At 35.5% G+C, this 17,203-nt stretch overlaps 1 protein-coding gene across 8 annotated transcripts in view; it reads left to right on the top strand.

Annotated features, from left to right (window-relative positions):
• The window catches only part of DLG5 (discs large MAGUK scaffold protein 5), a 104,209-nt gene extending 87,490 nt beyond the window's left edge, over positions 1-16,719 (top strand). For 4 of the 8 annotated variants that reach the window (XM_051619750.1, XM_051619745.1, XM_051619749.1 and 1 more), the window contains 13 exons: positions 2,582-2,659; positions 3,304-3,466; positions 4,369-4,502; positions 5,071-5,235; positions 5,611-5,794; positions 6,745-6,893; positions 7,192-7,362; positions 8,415-8,611; positions 9,336-9,479; positions 9,672-9,799; positions 10,580-10,689; positions 12,466-12,575; positions 14,878-16,719. In XM_051619750.1, coding sequence (XP_051475710.1) covers positions 2,582-2,659; positions 3,304-3,466; positions 4,369-4,502; positions 5,071-5,235; positions 5,611-5,794; positions 6,745-6,893; positions 7,192-7,362; positions 8,415-8,611; positions 9,336-9,479; positions 9,672-9,799; positions 10,580-10,689; positions 12,466-12,575; positions 14,878-14,981 — 1,837 coding nt within the window. In that variant the 3' untranslated portion in view covers positions 14,982-16,719. Of the gene's footprint in view, positions 1-2,581; positions 2,660-3,303; positions 3,467-4,368; positions 4,503-5,070; positions 5,236-5,610; positions 5,795-6,744; positions 6,894-7,191; positions 7,363-8,414; positions 8,612-9,335; positions 9,480-9,671; positions 9,800-10,579; positions 10,690-12,465; positions 12,576-14,877 lie in introns of those variants that run through there. The other 4 variants (XM_051619748.1, XM_051619747.1, XM_051619751.1 and 1 more) reach the window with 3 other exon arrangements.
• Positions 16,720-17,203: the final 484 nt, after the last annotated feature.

The following is a 17,203-nucleotide window of genomic DNA, read 5'->3' as shown; positions in this document are numbered from 1 at the left end:
CAATTTAGCTAGATAACATGAAAAGTTGAGGGCATAACTGTGCAAGAACACTTCCATAAGTACAGATGCAATTTTACTACTGTGACTGATCCCTTTGGCTGTGCCTAGACTGCTACTAGCAGTATTAAGTGTATGTGTAGCTGCTTGCAGAATTTGAACCTGATATGATAACTTTTTTAAAAACATGAGTTTTGTGTTTTAACAATTCTCTATATCGCATGATGGATATTCTCAGGATAAGTTGCCTATGGTATCAGTCTTGGACATATCGTGATCTGGCTAGACTGAATATGAAAAAGTTCGCATGAACTCAAAGCATTGAACAGTAAGATACAAATCTGAATCAGGCTTTTATTTACAGTAAGGCAGCCGAATGCCATTCTGGCACTGTAAAGAAGCTGTGATGTGTTGGAATAGATTACATCTCTGTGGACTTCAAGACCCCTTTGTATTGCTTTACTTCTGTATAAGGACTGACTGTAAAAAATGTGAATGATAAAGTAATAAGGATATTCTGTATTCTGAGTTTTCTGGTAGTAATAAAAAGTCATTCATAAAATGTTACATGAAACTTTTGTTTCATTTAAAGGATCAGTAAGTTATAATAACTCTAGAATGTATGTTTTATAAAAGGAACAGTGTTACTTTGAAAAGGAATGTAAAGAGGTCTTTGTAAGTTTTCATTCTTTCTTGCTTCAGTGTGACTTTTGTACTATGTGTGTACTCAATTTGTGTTCTCATATAAACGTTCCTCTAATTGTCACTTGCAAATTCGAAGTCAGATTTTCTGTTCTGTTTCATTTGACAAATGATGTATAATATTCAGCCATAAAAGCTAGGGTTTTGACACTCCTATAACTTAGTATCTCTGAGTACAAGATACATGTTCTGATCTCTGGGAAATAACAATTTCTGTTAATGCTGATCAGACAAATGAACTACAGTCAGGTTCCAGCCCCTTTGCTCTTGCTGTGTGTATGTGAAAACTATAGTCTGAATTGTCTTTCTAAAAACAATATAATTGTAAATTTTGTTTTGTTTTTAAAAGCAAGCAAAAAATATAACAATCACAATTAGTTCTTAATTTAGGAAAGTAGCTAATTTAAGTCCATCCCAGGAAAATTTTTGAACATGCTTAGATAGCATTTGAAATGTTTATTTGGTCTTAATTCTTTTTGTTACCCACAAAATACAAGTAACTCGCTTGGCCTTTCCTCGGATAAAAATAGTAATAATACAGATGGGAGGAAATAATAATTTGTTTGTTCTGTTTGTTTTAATTTAAAGGAAAATTTAAAGATATAATCAATTAAGACTTTTTATAAAAAGTATTTACTGATTCTGTCAGTCTGCTATAGAAGAGTGCATTCCACTTCATTTTAATAACACTGCTGATTAGTATTTTGTTTTACTTCATTATTGATTCTCTACTACATGCATTACTAGTTATCTTTCATTCTGTATTTGCTAGAATTCTAAGATGCAATTTGTATTCTTTCTTATTACTCCAATCCAAAACAAAACCAATTTTGAAAATGCATGTGGTACATGGAAAGCCAGAAAATAACAAGAAATAAAGATCAGAAAGATATAATTTTCGTATATAATTAGATAATATTCCTTGATAAATTTTGTGATATGAAGAAGCTTCATATAAAATCAGGGTTTACATGCTCATCATGAGTAAATAAAAGAGAAGTTCATGATTTTCAATTTTCTGGGGGTTAGCGCAGTTTAATTAAGATATGCTATACAGAAAAAATGTGGGCTTCATTTAAATTTGCTGGCAGTAAACTTACCTTGTCTTCTTTACATCAGCAGACAAGTTCTGAAGGTGTTATGTCTAACAGCAATGTTGACTTTTTAAGATTGCTGGGTTCAGGGCTGCATTCATATTAGCAGCCATTTTCTATCCTTTATGCATTTAATAAGCTGGCAAACTATGTTCCTTTTGCAGAAGGCTACCAAATAGTTGCCTTCAAAGACTCTGGCAATAAGTATGATTTATTAAATTGTCTTCTTCCTTCTGCCCCTAGCCCCAAATCCTGCTCTTTCCAAAAATACCTTTCCTCAGCCTGGCTCATGTCAGTAGCAGTGAGTGAAGTGCAGTTAACTCATATGTTCTGTGAACAGCACAATTAAAATAGTGAAGCCATTGGCACAATTTAGAGAATGTCTAGATGATATAATTCAGTGTCAGGAAGGAACACTTTCAAGTTAATGCATGTCAAAAGTATCATAATTCTATTAAAATGAAAAATACACCACACTTGCTACCCAAGCTGTTTCATTCAGAACCAGCTGAGCTGTTAATATCTGGTGATGCCTTTTGTTGTGTAGACCTTGTTAAATTCATCATAATGTGAACCAGCACTTTTTAGGAGGCTACTGTTCATACGTATCATGAAGGGATCAGCCCTGTTTGCACAGGTGGATGCATCCAAACTATGGGGGGAGGAAAGGGGAATGTCTCAGGTTTTTCTTTTATATAAACCATTCTCTTGTTGTACTTACTAGTGTCTTACTACTGTGTGTCTTTTTCTAAGTGTTCTTTTCTTCTCAAATTTTCTACGTCTTTCAGATATCTGTTCCGTAATAGGTCTTTTCTGAGAATCCCTGTGGCTCCTAGGCCTAGGTTCTCCTCACTAAGGAGTTTGAGGTTGGCCTGATATAAGGTTGTCCTTCTCAAGCAGTTTATGCACTTTGTGCCATTGTACATGTTTGGATAATTGCCCTGAGAAGAATTTGCATGGTAATTGTAATGCTACCATGCAAACTGCTGTCTTAATGGCTTGAGTTTGCAAATGCTTTCTTTCCATTACTAATTTATGTTTGCGTACAAATATGAAATTTGATATTTGTGCATTGTTGTCCTTTGGTTTACCACCTTATTATTTATGATGTTTATTTTCACTGGCGATAAAGTCTCCCAGCATTGTATTTGTAATATTTCTGGAATATGGTTTGTAAATGACATATTATATACAGTGGTTCAATTACTTTTATATAATATGCATCTGGAAACTTCTTTCCTACCAACTTTGCCACCATACTATTTATCATTCATATTTACCGTAATGTTTTATAGCAGTCATGTACCTGTATACATTTACTTCTGTCACTGTACTGCATGGTTTTAAAGGAATGCATTTAATACAGTTGACAGTAAGTTTGTTTAAAGTAACTATTTAAATCTAATTTATTGTTACGATTCAGACAGACGAAGTATTGCATGTAGCTTTGACATTGTAATGGTTCAAGTGCAATTTTGTCCAAATCGGTTTTAACTATCTCCTCTAAAAGGCCCTACATGGAAGAGCCACGACATGTTAAAGTGCAGAAGGGTTCTGAACCACTAGGGATTTCCATTGTGAGCGGAGAAAATGGTGGAATATTTGTCTCTAAAGTAACAGGTGGGAGCATTGCCCATCAAGCTGGCCTTGAATATGGTGATCAGTTACTAGAGGTAATTGTTTGCTTGCTATTCCTATGGCTTAATGAATCAGTTTGTATGACTCTAGCCATAACTGCCTTCCCCAAATGAATATCTTGTGAAAGCTTGTGTAGCAAAGGGTACTTACACTGTATTTGTAGTATTCCAGTAATTGTGATTGTTGAGACTTGTCAGGCTTTATGAAGAAGTAATGTCTTTTGATCGTACACCTACATTGCATCTTATTGCATCATATGCACATTGCATATATGAATTTTCAATGAAATTTGAAGCTAGCTAGTTTTGTTACTTAAAACACTATAGTCCCAACACCATACTCTCTCTGGTAAGGTGAGTAAATATGCAAGCAGCTGACTTAAACTGAGCTTCATGCTGCTGTTGCTGTGCCATATCTTTACCTCAGATAGCCCATTTTAAAAAAAATATGTAGGCTTTAGATTAGCTACAGTCATGTTTTGCCTGCAGTATTAGATAAACATGGAGGAGGATTTCGTGAAGAGCAGAGCTGCTTTGTAAATGTTATACCTGTTCATGCCTGTGCATGTTAAAGCGTATTCTGTTTCACAGTGTGTGGATGATAGTACAATGGACCTGAATGGATCACAGATCTGAATTTTTGGTCTGAACCAACTTTTATTTAATCAGTGATATCAAATCATAACACAACTCAGAATACCTATATCTTCCAAAATTAAAAGGTTTTTAAACTCACAGTCAGGTTACTGAATATTTTGAACTAACAGTGATTCTGTCCAAAGAGTAAATCGTAGGAATCCCTGCATGGCCACCCTCTTATTTGCCCCAATGGAAGTAAGTCAACATTTAGACATTAAACTAATTAAGAGACTGAAGGAATGATTTTGCTACTTCTCATGTGAAAACTTGACATCCATGTTTGTGCATTTTTTCCATAGTTTAATGGAATAAATTTGAGAAATGCTACAGAGCAACAGGCTCGACTAATCATTGGACAGCAGTGCGACACCATTACTATTCTGGCTCAGTATAACCCACATATGTATCAGCTTGGCAATCATTCACGGTCAAGGTAAGGCTGGCTAGACTTTGAAAAAACTACTCTCTGGTCCATGCAGTTATCTAGCTAGTAAATAACTTCTGTACAGGTAATGTGCTTGCAGACACCAGCACATTTGTGCTGCTACGAAGTATGATTGCTTAGAAAAGTAATGTGTGAATACATGCTTGTCAAAAAGAAAATAAAAATCCTTGATGTCCCTAGAATATTTGCTTTCTCTTCTGGGCGTAATTCTGAGACATCAAACTAAACTTGAAGTTGACTTCTTAGGATTATGATTTTCTAGTACTTCAAATCGGTTTTAATTTTCTTTGTACTTGAAGCTTCCAAAAACAGATTTGAGAAGACATATTACTTAGTGAAATTACCCATCCCATTTTTCATGCGTGATCACACTTCAAAACTGAGCTTTATGATGAACATGTGTTATTTGGCATGCTGGTTTGGAATTATTATTTTTTTCTTCCCCTTTCTTTATACTTGATTTATGGCCAAATTAGAAACATTGTCTGTGTGGAAAATATTTTGCATTTTCAAAAAACTAACCTCCAGTCTTTTGTTCTTCCCCCCCTCAACTTAGTTCTCGCCTAGAACCTGTGAGTAATCATTCCACCCCTCAAGGCAGTGGAGCTGCAACCCCTGACAATCATTCCGTAATTGATACTGTGAGTGAACAGGATGAAGGAACTATGACACCACCGTCCAAACAAACCACACCAACTACAAGTCCTCGGAATTCCTTAAGGTAAAGAGTAAATTTTTTTCCTTAAGGAAAAAAAGATGATCAGTGTGGATGTGAATGATGTTAAAAAAAGTGTTCTTCTGTGAATGCTGTATTTGTTTGAAATAAGTCAGCAAACAGGTTATTTGGATTCCAGGATATAAGTACATGTTTTCAGACTGTTACTGAAAGATGAGGTCTGCAAGGAGTGAAGAATATTTACTACAAGATTGATTTAGTTAAGAAGGTCTTCAAGTAATATGATGTTTGTCTCATAAGACCATATCTGTAGGTGACCTAAAATAATTCTGTAAAGATATATTATTCAGATGAGTAGCTAATGGTACGTAATGCAAGTTTTTAAATGCAAGTACATGTGTTATTTCTCCCTGTCAAAAGGGGCCCTGTGGATACAAACAAAAGGACGCCTGAACCTAGAACTGTTGTTGTTAAAAAATCACAAGTGGATCTTGGGATACAGATATGTGGTGGAAACCTGTATGGAATATTTGTCTCAGATGTAGATGATGATAGCCCAGCAAAAGGACCTGATGGACTTGTCTTGGGTGACATGATACTTGAGGTAAGCTATTAAGTGTGCAGCATACTGACAAAATGTCTAGGATGATATAAAGAAGGAGTTGCATGATGATTCATGTTACCTTGCAATGGGGGAGGTGTTCTATGAACCATGAGTTCCTGCCACAAAATGAGGGTATGAATGGTGAGAATGCATAACCTTCATTTTGACTGTGACATGAGAAGAGCTGGATGATGTGGACCTGGAGAACTACCACTGTTGAGAGCACTAAGTGCCCACAAATTTGAAGTTGTGTGTCTTATTGGAAATACAAAGACCTGCTCTCTTTATTGAAATAGGAAGCCCTGAATCCAGTTGCTGTACATAGGAGAGAGGCAAGAATATGAAAGATTTTGTAAATCAGAGAACAGTATTGATCTTAATCACTGTGAAATTCTCGTTTTTTAGGGAAAGCTGTGCATTATATCTTTGACTTTGCTTTCTATATCTGAAATGAGACTATTTACCTACTTGGCAGTACTGTTAAGTTGATAAACACGTATGTGTTTATGAGCTTTTCAGATAGAACTGGGCATTGAGACTGTCTAAGCACTGAGATTCTCCAATTACACCTCTAGTATCCAGATGGAGATTTTCTTTTGTAATTGTGTTTCTAACTTCCATCATACCACTTCCTTTCTTGAAAAATCTTTCCAGTTTGAATTGTATTATTCTTAGCTTACATTTTGAAAACTATTTAAAGAAGTGCAAACTGTCTCTCGTGGTGCATGTTGGCTGTGCTTACTGGGGTATTTAGTTTTCTGCTGTCATGTCTAAGTCTTCTGCTAGCCACCCTAAGGTGCATGCTGTACTAAAGTTATGTGTCAAGATTGCCTTGTGTATAGAACCTGCCAGTGGGAAAAACAAACTAATTTTGCATGTTTTTCAAACTCACCTCATTCTATTACCTGTAAAGATATAACTTCACACCTAAAGGCTTCTGTGTTTTGCAGTATGGGTCCATTGATATGCAAAATAAAACAGCTGAGGAAGCTTACCTTGAAATGTTGAAGCCTGGAGAAAACATCAAAATAAAGACTCAATACAGAATAGAAGAGTTTAATAAGATAAAAGAGCTTCCTGGAGATGGATTCTATATAAGGTATTTGAGTGTGACTAGTAATGGCAGCATATGGCTGTTAGGATAACATGCTGACCATCATGAGAGAGATATCAGTTTTATCATGTTTTTAAAATGAAAAGTTCACTATTTTATAGTCTGTGGCAGTGAGTGCATAATCTATAGCATACTAAGTCTTCACATTTCACTGTAAACTTGTGTGCTCTTGAAATGTAGTATATGCCATTAATCTGTTAACTTTTTTTAAAATAAATATGCATGTTCTTCCCTTTGAGTTGATGGAGAGAGTTGCAAAGCCTGTTTCTGTCTGCCTTTCCAGAGCACTTTATGACCGTGTGGCAGAGGTGGAACAGGATTTAAGCTTTAAGAAGGATGACATTTTGTATGTTGATGACACGCTACCACAGGGAAACTTTGGTTGCTGGATGGCTTGGCAGCTAGATGAGAATGCTCAGAAGCTGGAAAGAGGACAGATTCCAAGTAAATACATGTGAGTGATCTCAGTGAAAGAATCTTAGTCTTTAAAAGTCTGACTAGTGTGATGTGGTATAAAAGGTTAGTTTCCTTCTATACTTTCTAGAAGATAGTAATTCTTAGATGTGTCATTTTAGGGGTGGCATTTAATAACATAGGATCCATATATTTCTCTATCAGGTTGTTTTTAATGATACTAAATAGTGGACTAGAAATTTGATACCAAAAGTGAGAGTAACCACAACAAAAATTATCCTTTAATCCAAGGTTATCACAGTCATTCTAAGGAAGCATCAGTGTTTTTATTTACCTGTGGACAGCAACATTATTATAAGACTGTGTATCCATCACAGTCTCATAACGTTGGTAAAGCAGTTAAAAGGAATATGCAGAAACTCATTTTTTAATATTGTTACTGAAATGACGTTAGTGATTAGTAGTCACTCAGTGATTAAAATATTTTTTTTTTGTTTTAAGATTATCGGTTTTCTAGTTTCCTTTTTGTCTAATAGTTTTCTCTCCATGTCATAAATCAAAATTCATCCTGACAGTGGGACAGTAGTACTACATTGAATGTGTGAAAGTACAGTACATATATAGAGAGCCATACGCATCATTGCTAGTAGTTACTGGAAGATGGATAGCAAAACCAACTGCAGTTTACATATATTATGTAGCCAAAGTATTTGTGCTCATGTAAAATAAAACTGCATAAAATAAACCCCTTGTTTTGGACTGCTAGTAAGTTGTTTGTAAGGATGAGTGTAACATGCAGTTTTGTAGAAAGAATGCAATCTTCACTTCTGTTCAAGGTAGGTGCACACTTGCTTCTGCCTTGGAGAATTTTGCCCTGTGTGTCAGAGTGGTCACCCTCTGTCATTCTGTGAGGTTAACAGTTGCTTATTATTTAATTTATGTTAGTATGTTTCTGATTAATTTTCTGTAATGAAGATATTTGTGCTGAGGCTTGTCACAACCATTTCCAATGTGTTCCAGAAGCAGCGGTGGTGTTTAAAAAAATTTAAAAATTAAGTTGAAATACCAACCAGTTAGTCTATTTCATTATAGGATGGATCAGGAATTCTACAGGAGACACAGCATGTCTGAGGCTAAAGATGAAAACAGCTCATCTAAGACATTGTCAGCAGCAGCACGGAGGTCATTCTTTAGAAGAAAGCATAAACATAAGCGCAGTGGTTCCAAAGATGGAAAGGATTTACTGGCTCTTGATACAATCAGTACAGACTCAATTCCTTTCTTGGATGGCAAGTAACTTCGTTATACTTTGGAGGAAGTTGCCTTTCCTTCTCTTTAATTTTTAAACAGCTGCAGCATGAGACAAGTAATAATGTTGCTTTCTGGTTGATCTGAATAGAAATGGTGATCATCTGTCCCATCACACGTATTTCTTTAATAACGTTTTTTTAATGCATTTTGAGTATGTGGTGGTTTTTTTGTAGTTTATTCCTAGACCTATTAGCATTATTAATGTTTCACTTGCAGAGAGATTAATTTTGATGCATAGTTTTGATCTTCCTTTTAACTATTTAATATCTATCCAGGTTGCTTAGTCTAGACAGATATCCTGGGCACCACTCAAAAATCTGCACTTTTTATTATTTCTTTTTTTCTGTAAAAATCACATCAGTTACAATGCTTACCTACTTCAAAGAGCTCAACAAACCAAACCACAGAAACCAAGTGTCATATCTTATTTACACTTTTAGGAGAGAAAATTAATGATTGGTTTTAAAGTTTAGGTGAGGGTGGGTGGGAGATGCGTACCAGGTTCAGTTAGAAAAACATCTATTTTAAGCTCTTAGTAGAGAAAATCGCAGTAACGGCTAGTGAGCGCTTTTTGTACTTATCAAGGCCCTTAGCCTTTGCAAAGGAATTAATTTAAGAATTAATGTTAGTGTGCTTCTGCTTATCAGAGGAATGCCAGGAAAATAATTTATAGATTTCTAAGTAAGTCTTTTATGTGTCTAGATTCTGCAAGTCTGGCATATCAGCGTGTACAGAAAGTGGACTGTACCTCTCCTAGGCCTGTCCTTGTTCTAGGTCCTTTGCTTGATGCTGTGAAAGACATGTTGGTCAAAGAATCCCCTGGAAAATTCTGCAGATGTCCTCTTGGTAAGTATAGAAATGCAGCCAGTTATTTCTTGCTTAGAATATATGATAGTAACGTATGTATAAGTGAACTAAATGGTAGCACAGACATGGAAAAAACCCAAGAATCTGAATTTGCAGGTATTGTTTCAATAGCTGTGTTCTGTACCTAAAGAGTATTAATGGGAGTGGATGTCTTCTTATTCTATGAAACAGAGGTTATGAAAGCTTCTCAACAAGCCATTGAACGGGGTGTGAAGGATTGTCTGTTTATTGATTATAAACGGAGGAGTGGACATTTTGATGTGACAACTGTAGCTTCAATAAAAGAGATAACAGAGAAGGTGAGTCACTTAATGTTGTAGATCTTAGTATGACCATGTGTTGCAACTTGTACAACGTTGGAGAGATGGAAATTATCTTAGCCTTGTGCTCCTTTAATGCATTCAGAGAATTGTTCCCCAGGCTGCTGAGTGAAATAAAAGCTACCTCACTTTGATATGTAACTGATTAAAGAATATTTATATAAGTTCCCCTTTGTAGCAAATAGGAATGTTTGTATTCTTTTACAGTAGTATTAAATAAAGTTAGAAATTATTTTCTTAGGTTCTGTAGATTCTACCCCACTACTCCCCCAAACCAGGATTTAGGTTTTTTAAGCTATTCCATTTAATGCAGTCATATAGAACATAGACATCATAAAAATTCTGGAGACAGATGTTAATTAAAATATGTATATTGCTTATAGTTTTCTGTTAAACCAGAAGTCTTGCTACTTTAATGCTTGTGTTTGCTTATGACTTCTGAAAGAGTAAATGAAAATGTAAATTTGGAAAAAAATTATTTCATATATTTCAATCTGAGTTTTCATTAGTTCTTCAAATACTTTTATTTCTATCGATACATGCTTTTGGTACTATGAATGGAATTTCCTGCAGTTTTTCATCTTCTGTTTTTTGTTATAAATCCTTTGGGTGCAAACTGCTCAGTAGCCCCGAACTGCTCAATGTGTATTAAAATGCTGTTGGGTTGTTATGATTTAAGTAGGGGAACAAATGGGGGATTTGCATGCGTGCTTGTTCTCTTTAACTGAATGAGTGTTTTGCATTTACATTTGATCTTAGGATTGTCATTGTCTGCTTGACATCGCTCCTCATGCCATCGAACGGCTCCACAGTGTTCATATCTACCCTATTGTAATTTTTATTCGCTACAAAAATGCTAAACAAATCAAGTAAGTCTGTGAGGGGTCTAGTTCAGGGACGTTTGTTTTAGCTTAAAATAAGCTTGTTATCTTTACTGTTTCTTTCATCCTAGTCATCTTAAATCTCTTGAAAATGTGGAAATTAATCCTCATAAAAACTGCTGTGAGGTAAATGGTCTTAACTTCATTTTAGTTGCATGACGATTAAGTGAATCTTTCAAAAAATAAAATAACGTAGACTAAACTGTATGTACTCTCGAAGGCACTGGGGTCTTTCCTGTGCACCTTTGTATTAAACTGTAAGTTCCAACAGATGTGGATGAGATCCATTGAGGATTAAGTTGTGACTGTGACGAAGAGCTATTCTTCATCTTCTCAGTAGGGCCAAGCATATGGATGTAGTGCCAACTGATTCCTAACCTCAGCTTTCCCGCCTTTGTTTTCCAGCAAAAACATCAAGGGCAGTCCCCTTTTGCCATGAAGTGTAGTAGTAAACTGTGGTTTTCTTGGGCCATACTCTTTCAGTAATTGGGAATTTCATGTTTAAATATAGCCAGGAAGAAGAGTTACCCCAATCCTTGCCCTAATGTTTTGAGTCAGACCTTCATGCATTTTGATAGATTGATTTAGCAAGAAGTGATATAACCTCCCAACTTAAGTATTAAGAAACTTTTTTTGAGAGATCTTACACTTGTGCTTTATTCATTTTGAAAGCTGAACACTTACATTCTTGATCTGTAAATAAATTTGGTAAATCTATTTGATAAAGGAGATTAAGTATCACTACTTTGAAGTAGTGATAAAAGCAATGTGGTATGTTACCATTGTAATATCATGCTGTTGAATGATCAATGGAGCCCCTTTGGAAAGGGAATGGTGACCATTACAGCTATTTCCTTTTTTTGGTAAGTGTCAGCAATTGAACTAGACAAGGAAGGATTTCTAGCAGTCACCAGAATCACATGCAGTAGTGGCACATGGTGTCTGCCTGTTATAAGCACCAAAGATTTTGCTGAACTGTCTTTTTGATATAACACAGGTTCTATTGACGTTTTATGAAATGCTACACAACAGTGATAGCTTAGTTTAGTAGTGATTTTTAAATGATTATTTATAAAATAAAATTGTGCTTCTCGCTGCTATAAGAAACTATATTCAAATTGTTTCAGTACCTGACTATATAACCACACTAGTTGTTTATAAAATCTGTTTCCTTTTAAACAGAATCCTCTACTGGGGACCCCAAGTCATATTTGGAGGAGAGTGTTACAAGTCTTGATTGGAATGATGATGATGATGATTATTATTATTTGTATTTTTCTATATTTTTTATTATTTCATTTCCAACTGCTTGTATAATAGAAAGACAGTTATCTCAAAAAATCTGTGTCATATATATGACATAGAAATAAAATTATCTCTTTGCTCAATGCTTGATACTTCAAGCCTTTCAAAGAGCAGTACTTGAGCCCAGATTTGTGTAGGGAGTAGTGTTGATCCAATTCACATAAGTGGGAAAGATTATATTCTTTCTTCCTCCCTCAACCCCCTCCCATTCTCTGAGACTAAAGGAATACTGTCTCGGTCTGATAGCGAATACATTTCTTAGCACTGAAATGATCCCTAAGACTATGCTGATACTGCTGAAACACAGTAGATGGCACTCTATGCATAGGATTATGGTTGCAAATTGATTACTGTTTCACCCAACTGAAGGTAATAATTTCAAGTCCATTTAAAAAAAAATACTGAAAAATACTCTTATAAAAGGTTTTCCTTTTTTTCTTTCTTTTTTTTCTTTTGCAGAGAGCAAAAAGACCCAATCTTCCTGAGGGACAAAGTTACACAAAAACATTCCAAAGAACAGTTTGAGACAGCTCAAAAAATAGAACAAGAGTATAGCAAGTACTTTACAGGTTAGTATTTAATCAACATTTCACTAGGAACACAGGGGCAATGTAAACCATTTACACTGTAATTCAAGATTCCATGTTCCTGCCAAGAGCTGCCCTTCCTCCTCCCCCTTCATTTTTGTGTTTTCTTTGCTTCATTCTGCCTTCCCTTTTGGAATACTTAGGCTTTTACTTGATTTTTGGTTTAGCTTGTTATGAATCATATGAACTAATAATTTTATGAAAATGGTTTATTACAAGCCAGTAGTACTGGAAGTGTGGTCAAGCCAGTTTGACACCTTGTTGTCAGTTTTATACCATGTAAGCAATGTAATTTTTTTATAGTTATAAAAATAAAACAAAACAACAACAGCAAAAAACCCTGTAGTGTAAATCAGTGAATGAATTATGAGACATACTTCAAATCTTTCAAGAAAGGAAAAAAATTGTCAGAGGTGTCTTGAACATGAATTGTAATTTTGAATAATGAAATACAACTTCAGACACCTTTTTGACATAATAAAATATATCACATGAAACTTTGATTGTGTGTACCAGAAAAAGAAAACTTTGTTGTAAGACTGTCTCTGCTTGTTTCAGAGTATATTTCCACATACATTCAGAAGAGAGGGGATAAAATTTTAACCATCTTAGTGTGAATGGCAACAAAAAGTAAAAATAAAAACATAAACCAAAACAGCATCACTAAACCAGCCAAACCCCAGCTTTTCCTCCCCCAAATAATGGGATTCTTACAGAAAAGTCTTGAGGCATACCTGCCAAGTCCAAGGGAAGGGAGGGCATGTATTTAGTATAGTGCTATCTCAGTGCATCCTCAGAAAAGCTGGACATTCTCAAGAAAAGCAGGTACCTGATATGTAACAGCCATACATGTGTTCATTTAAGTGGTACATACTAAACCTTGACACAACTTGACACACACACAGCCAAGTCGTATCGCCACGTTATCTTCTGATTCTTGTTAAGTCATTTGTTGCATTTTAATTTCACCTTGATAATGAAGAGTCTGAGTCCTGTGTCTATCTTCTCACATGCTATGTGAGAAGGGGCTCCCTCTCTCAATGCCAAACTCCAGCTGTCCTTGATGTTTCCAGAGGCTAGTAGTCAGTGAGGGCTGGTGTTCAAACTGCATTGACAGTTAAGCTTGTTGAAATTATAGTGTTGTGCATGAAATAAGCCTGTAAATAGAAATTTTGAATGTGGTAGCTTCCTTGTGAAGCCACATGACACACTGTCTCAGACCTGAGATCCGTGACTACTTAATGTAGTACATTTTTTTTTACTAATGACTTTGTCAAGTTGGCTTTGTTACCTGTACCAAACTGTGAGCACAGTGTGTAATCTGAATCACTTCCTCACTGCTGTTACCTTTCATAGATCTTGTTGTGTTCTGTACCCAGACTTGCCTGACATTGTTAATTGTAGTATATGCTGCTCAGTCAAGTGATGTTTTACATGAGATGAAATTCTCGTTTCAAAAATGGAAATTATATCTTAAGTCTTGTAAGACTTTCCATATTTATCCAGCATTAGCAGCAGCTGAGGCCAGAGGCTTTGCTAACATATTTCTCAAGTCATAAAGTTCCTCACTTTTTAGGTCTTAAAGCTAATACATTCTCCTCTCCTGTGTCAATGTTGACATTTTACTTTTTATGACTGTTATGTTTAGCAAGAGTAGAATGCAAGGAGCTCATTTATCTCTTGAATTGATTTTCAAGGAGTTACTTGCTGTTGCCCTTTTGTTCCCTGAATCCTGAAATGTAGTTGACAATAAAAATTGTAGTAGCAACCACTGCTGTTTTATTTAGTTCAGTGATCTGTGAGCTGCCTCATAATGTACTGCTAATATTTGTAAATAGTGTCTAGTTGCTACAGCTATAGTCTCTATGTATATTACCACATAAATATAACACTCTTAAGACCACATGCGGAACAGAGAAGGTTTATTATAGCAGGTTCTGACCATCTTTAGACTTAAACTTTGCCACCTGATGCCTCTGAAAATAGTACATGACAGCCTCTAAGAAAACAGTTGTCTTAGTTGATTATAGCCATCAGTTCTGTGACTTCCCTGGGCTGTTTTAAGAGCTAGCAGAAGAAACTGTATATTGTATGCTTGACCTCTTTGCTCTGTTTATTCTTTTTCTTGTTTTAATAGAGTCATGCACTTGGCAAATGCTGAATTGGGTAGATTAATTCTGATCTGTGGATAAATGCTTTGCAGAAAAATGCCAGATTGCTCTTTGTAATTAGTCATAACTGTTAGTTCCAATCTCATTTGTGGGGGGGTTTTCTTCTTCTCCAGGCATTGTCCAGGGAGGAGCCCTTTCAAGCATTTGCACTCAGATTATGACAACTGTCGATCAAGAGCAAAACAAAGTCCTGTGGATCCCAGCTGGCCCCCTGTAGATTTATTTCGCTGTAAAACTATTTTGCAGATGTAAATAACCAACTAACTTTCTGTCCAATGGACTCTGTGCATCCCTGTCTGTAAAGATATTTATAAGTGATTTCTGTTTCATGAAGGGGAAGGATAACACTGAACACACAAGGAGCCAGTGAGGCACGTGGAAAGGGGTAGATCACTTCACTGAGCTTGTCTCTTATGTCGTACGTGTACATGTGACAGGTTGTCACGAGGGGTTGCAACCTGTGTGTACTTGTCCATGAGAAATGAATTTAACAATGCTGCAAAACCCTGTAGAATGACAAGTTTACAAAAACCTTTTCAAAGTATTTGGTTGTTGCTGTTTACTTGAATGTCTTTTTTGTTTTCCTTTTTTAACTCTGTGTCCTTTCACTTAAGAGGTAACTCTCCAAAATGGAGTGAAATTTCTGAATATGAGAAAATGGTTTATGCACAATGTGAACTCTTAGTTGCAGTTTCAGCCATTTCTAAGCACATTGTTCACTTGACAACCAGGTGGTAACGTGGAATTTCATCGGTACGTCTTGGGAGTAAGCTCAAAAGGAAGTACACTCCTCTACAGGGCAGACCACTGTTTGTATCCTGTCAATGCTTGTCTGTCAAAGATATTGTTTCTTGTTTTATGCATGAATCTAATATTTAAACATCATAAAATATCAGAACAATCCAAGCTTAAATAATAATTTTTGGTTGTTGGGCTTGGGTTAAGTACTAGTGAGGAAGAGTCATAAGCTAGGCCTAGCATGCTGTGTTCTGTCACTTTTAGATACTGTATATATGGAAAGTTTATGTTGGTGCAATTTTGCAGAGTAATTCTTACGCTTTGTACTTTGTGTGTGTAGCATTCACATAGGTTGTTTTTATTTAAGAGCAGCCACAGATTTAGGGCTTTGATTAAAAGCCTTTAGAAAGGTACTATATTGTTACTGTTTTCACGTAAGTGATCTTTTAGTTTTGGTTGCAATACTTATTTACCTGTTGTACCAAAATCCATTGTATCAGTTCCATTTTTTGGTTTTTTTTGCACTTCTGACTGTGTTCCTAACAAAGATTTTGTACCTGTCTCTCCTGTCCCTTGTGCCATGTTTCTTGGGTACTGTATTTTACTGGTTTTTAAAATGTCATTTGAGTAGAACTGCTTCACAATCACTGTTCCTAACATTTCATTAGGTAGGGCTTCCAGTTTTACACCACCAGCTGTAGTTTTGCTTCTGTTTGCAGCTTTTTTAATTAAAAAAAGGGATTCTTGTTGCACAGTTCTTCAAAGAAAGATCTGGTCCTAAATTTAAATTCTGTTTTACAGATGCTATTTTACACTTCAAAATTCTTTATGTAGTATTTATATAGTTATATACTATATAGTGAGAGTATTTTGAACTATAATGCATTTAAATATATATATAGTATTTTACATAGTATTATGCTATACTATTATAATACTGTATATATATATAAAAATTTAAAAATAGGAAATGCTATGGATGAATTACTAGTCAAAGTACTTCTCATGGTGAGGGACAGCAGTTGTTTTTTTATCTCATTTTTGTTTGTGTTTTTCAAAGCTTGAGGTCAGAGTAGACTCCAGTGGTACAACTGAAACAGACAGGTACTGTTCTGACATGGATTTTCTGTACTAAATGAAAATGTCACTTTGTATCAAAAGAAAAAAAAAAGTTAAAGAAACTGATTACTAAATAAAGGTCAATTTCTATAACTTGGCTGGTGTGTAAAAGCTACATGTAGCTAACGTGCTCCTTGACTTCATGTAGTTGAGTCCTCATACAAAGTTCTATTTTCTGACTAAAATTGGTGCATATAGGTTCAAGTGCTCACCTTGAGAGGAGTAGGTTTTGGTTTTGGTTTTGCCCATACATAAATGCCAAAGATGTTACAAAACTGTATGACAAAGAAGTGAGATGTTGGTTTGTGTTGAAGTGTTTCAAACATTCTGACCCAGTGGTATTAAGGATTTCAAGCAAATGCAGTTGTTTGGATGGAGACTTTAACCAGTCTGACACTTATTTTCAAGAGTGTCACTGGAAATCAGAGGAAATCTAATAGGCAAAACCATGAATCATTAGTTTAGAGGCACATTGTAAAATTCTGTGCCTCAGTGTTTACACTTCAGACAGACCAGCCTCATTCATTGAATTATCTAAAAGCTTTGGGAAGGTAATTATTGCATGTTAACTTTTCTGCTTCC

Source organism: Apus apus, chromosome 4, assembly GCF_020740795.1.
Source record: "Apus apus isolate bApuApu2 chromosome 4, bApuApu2.pri.cur, whole genome shotgun sequence".
NCBI classification, from domain to species: domain Eukaryota; kingdom Metazoa; phylum Chordata; class Aves; order Apodiformes; family Apodidae; genus Apus; species Apus apus.
Note: the sequence above shows the minus strand (reverse complement) of the source record. Positions and strands in the feature narration are given on the sequence as shown.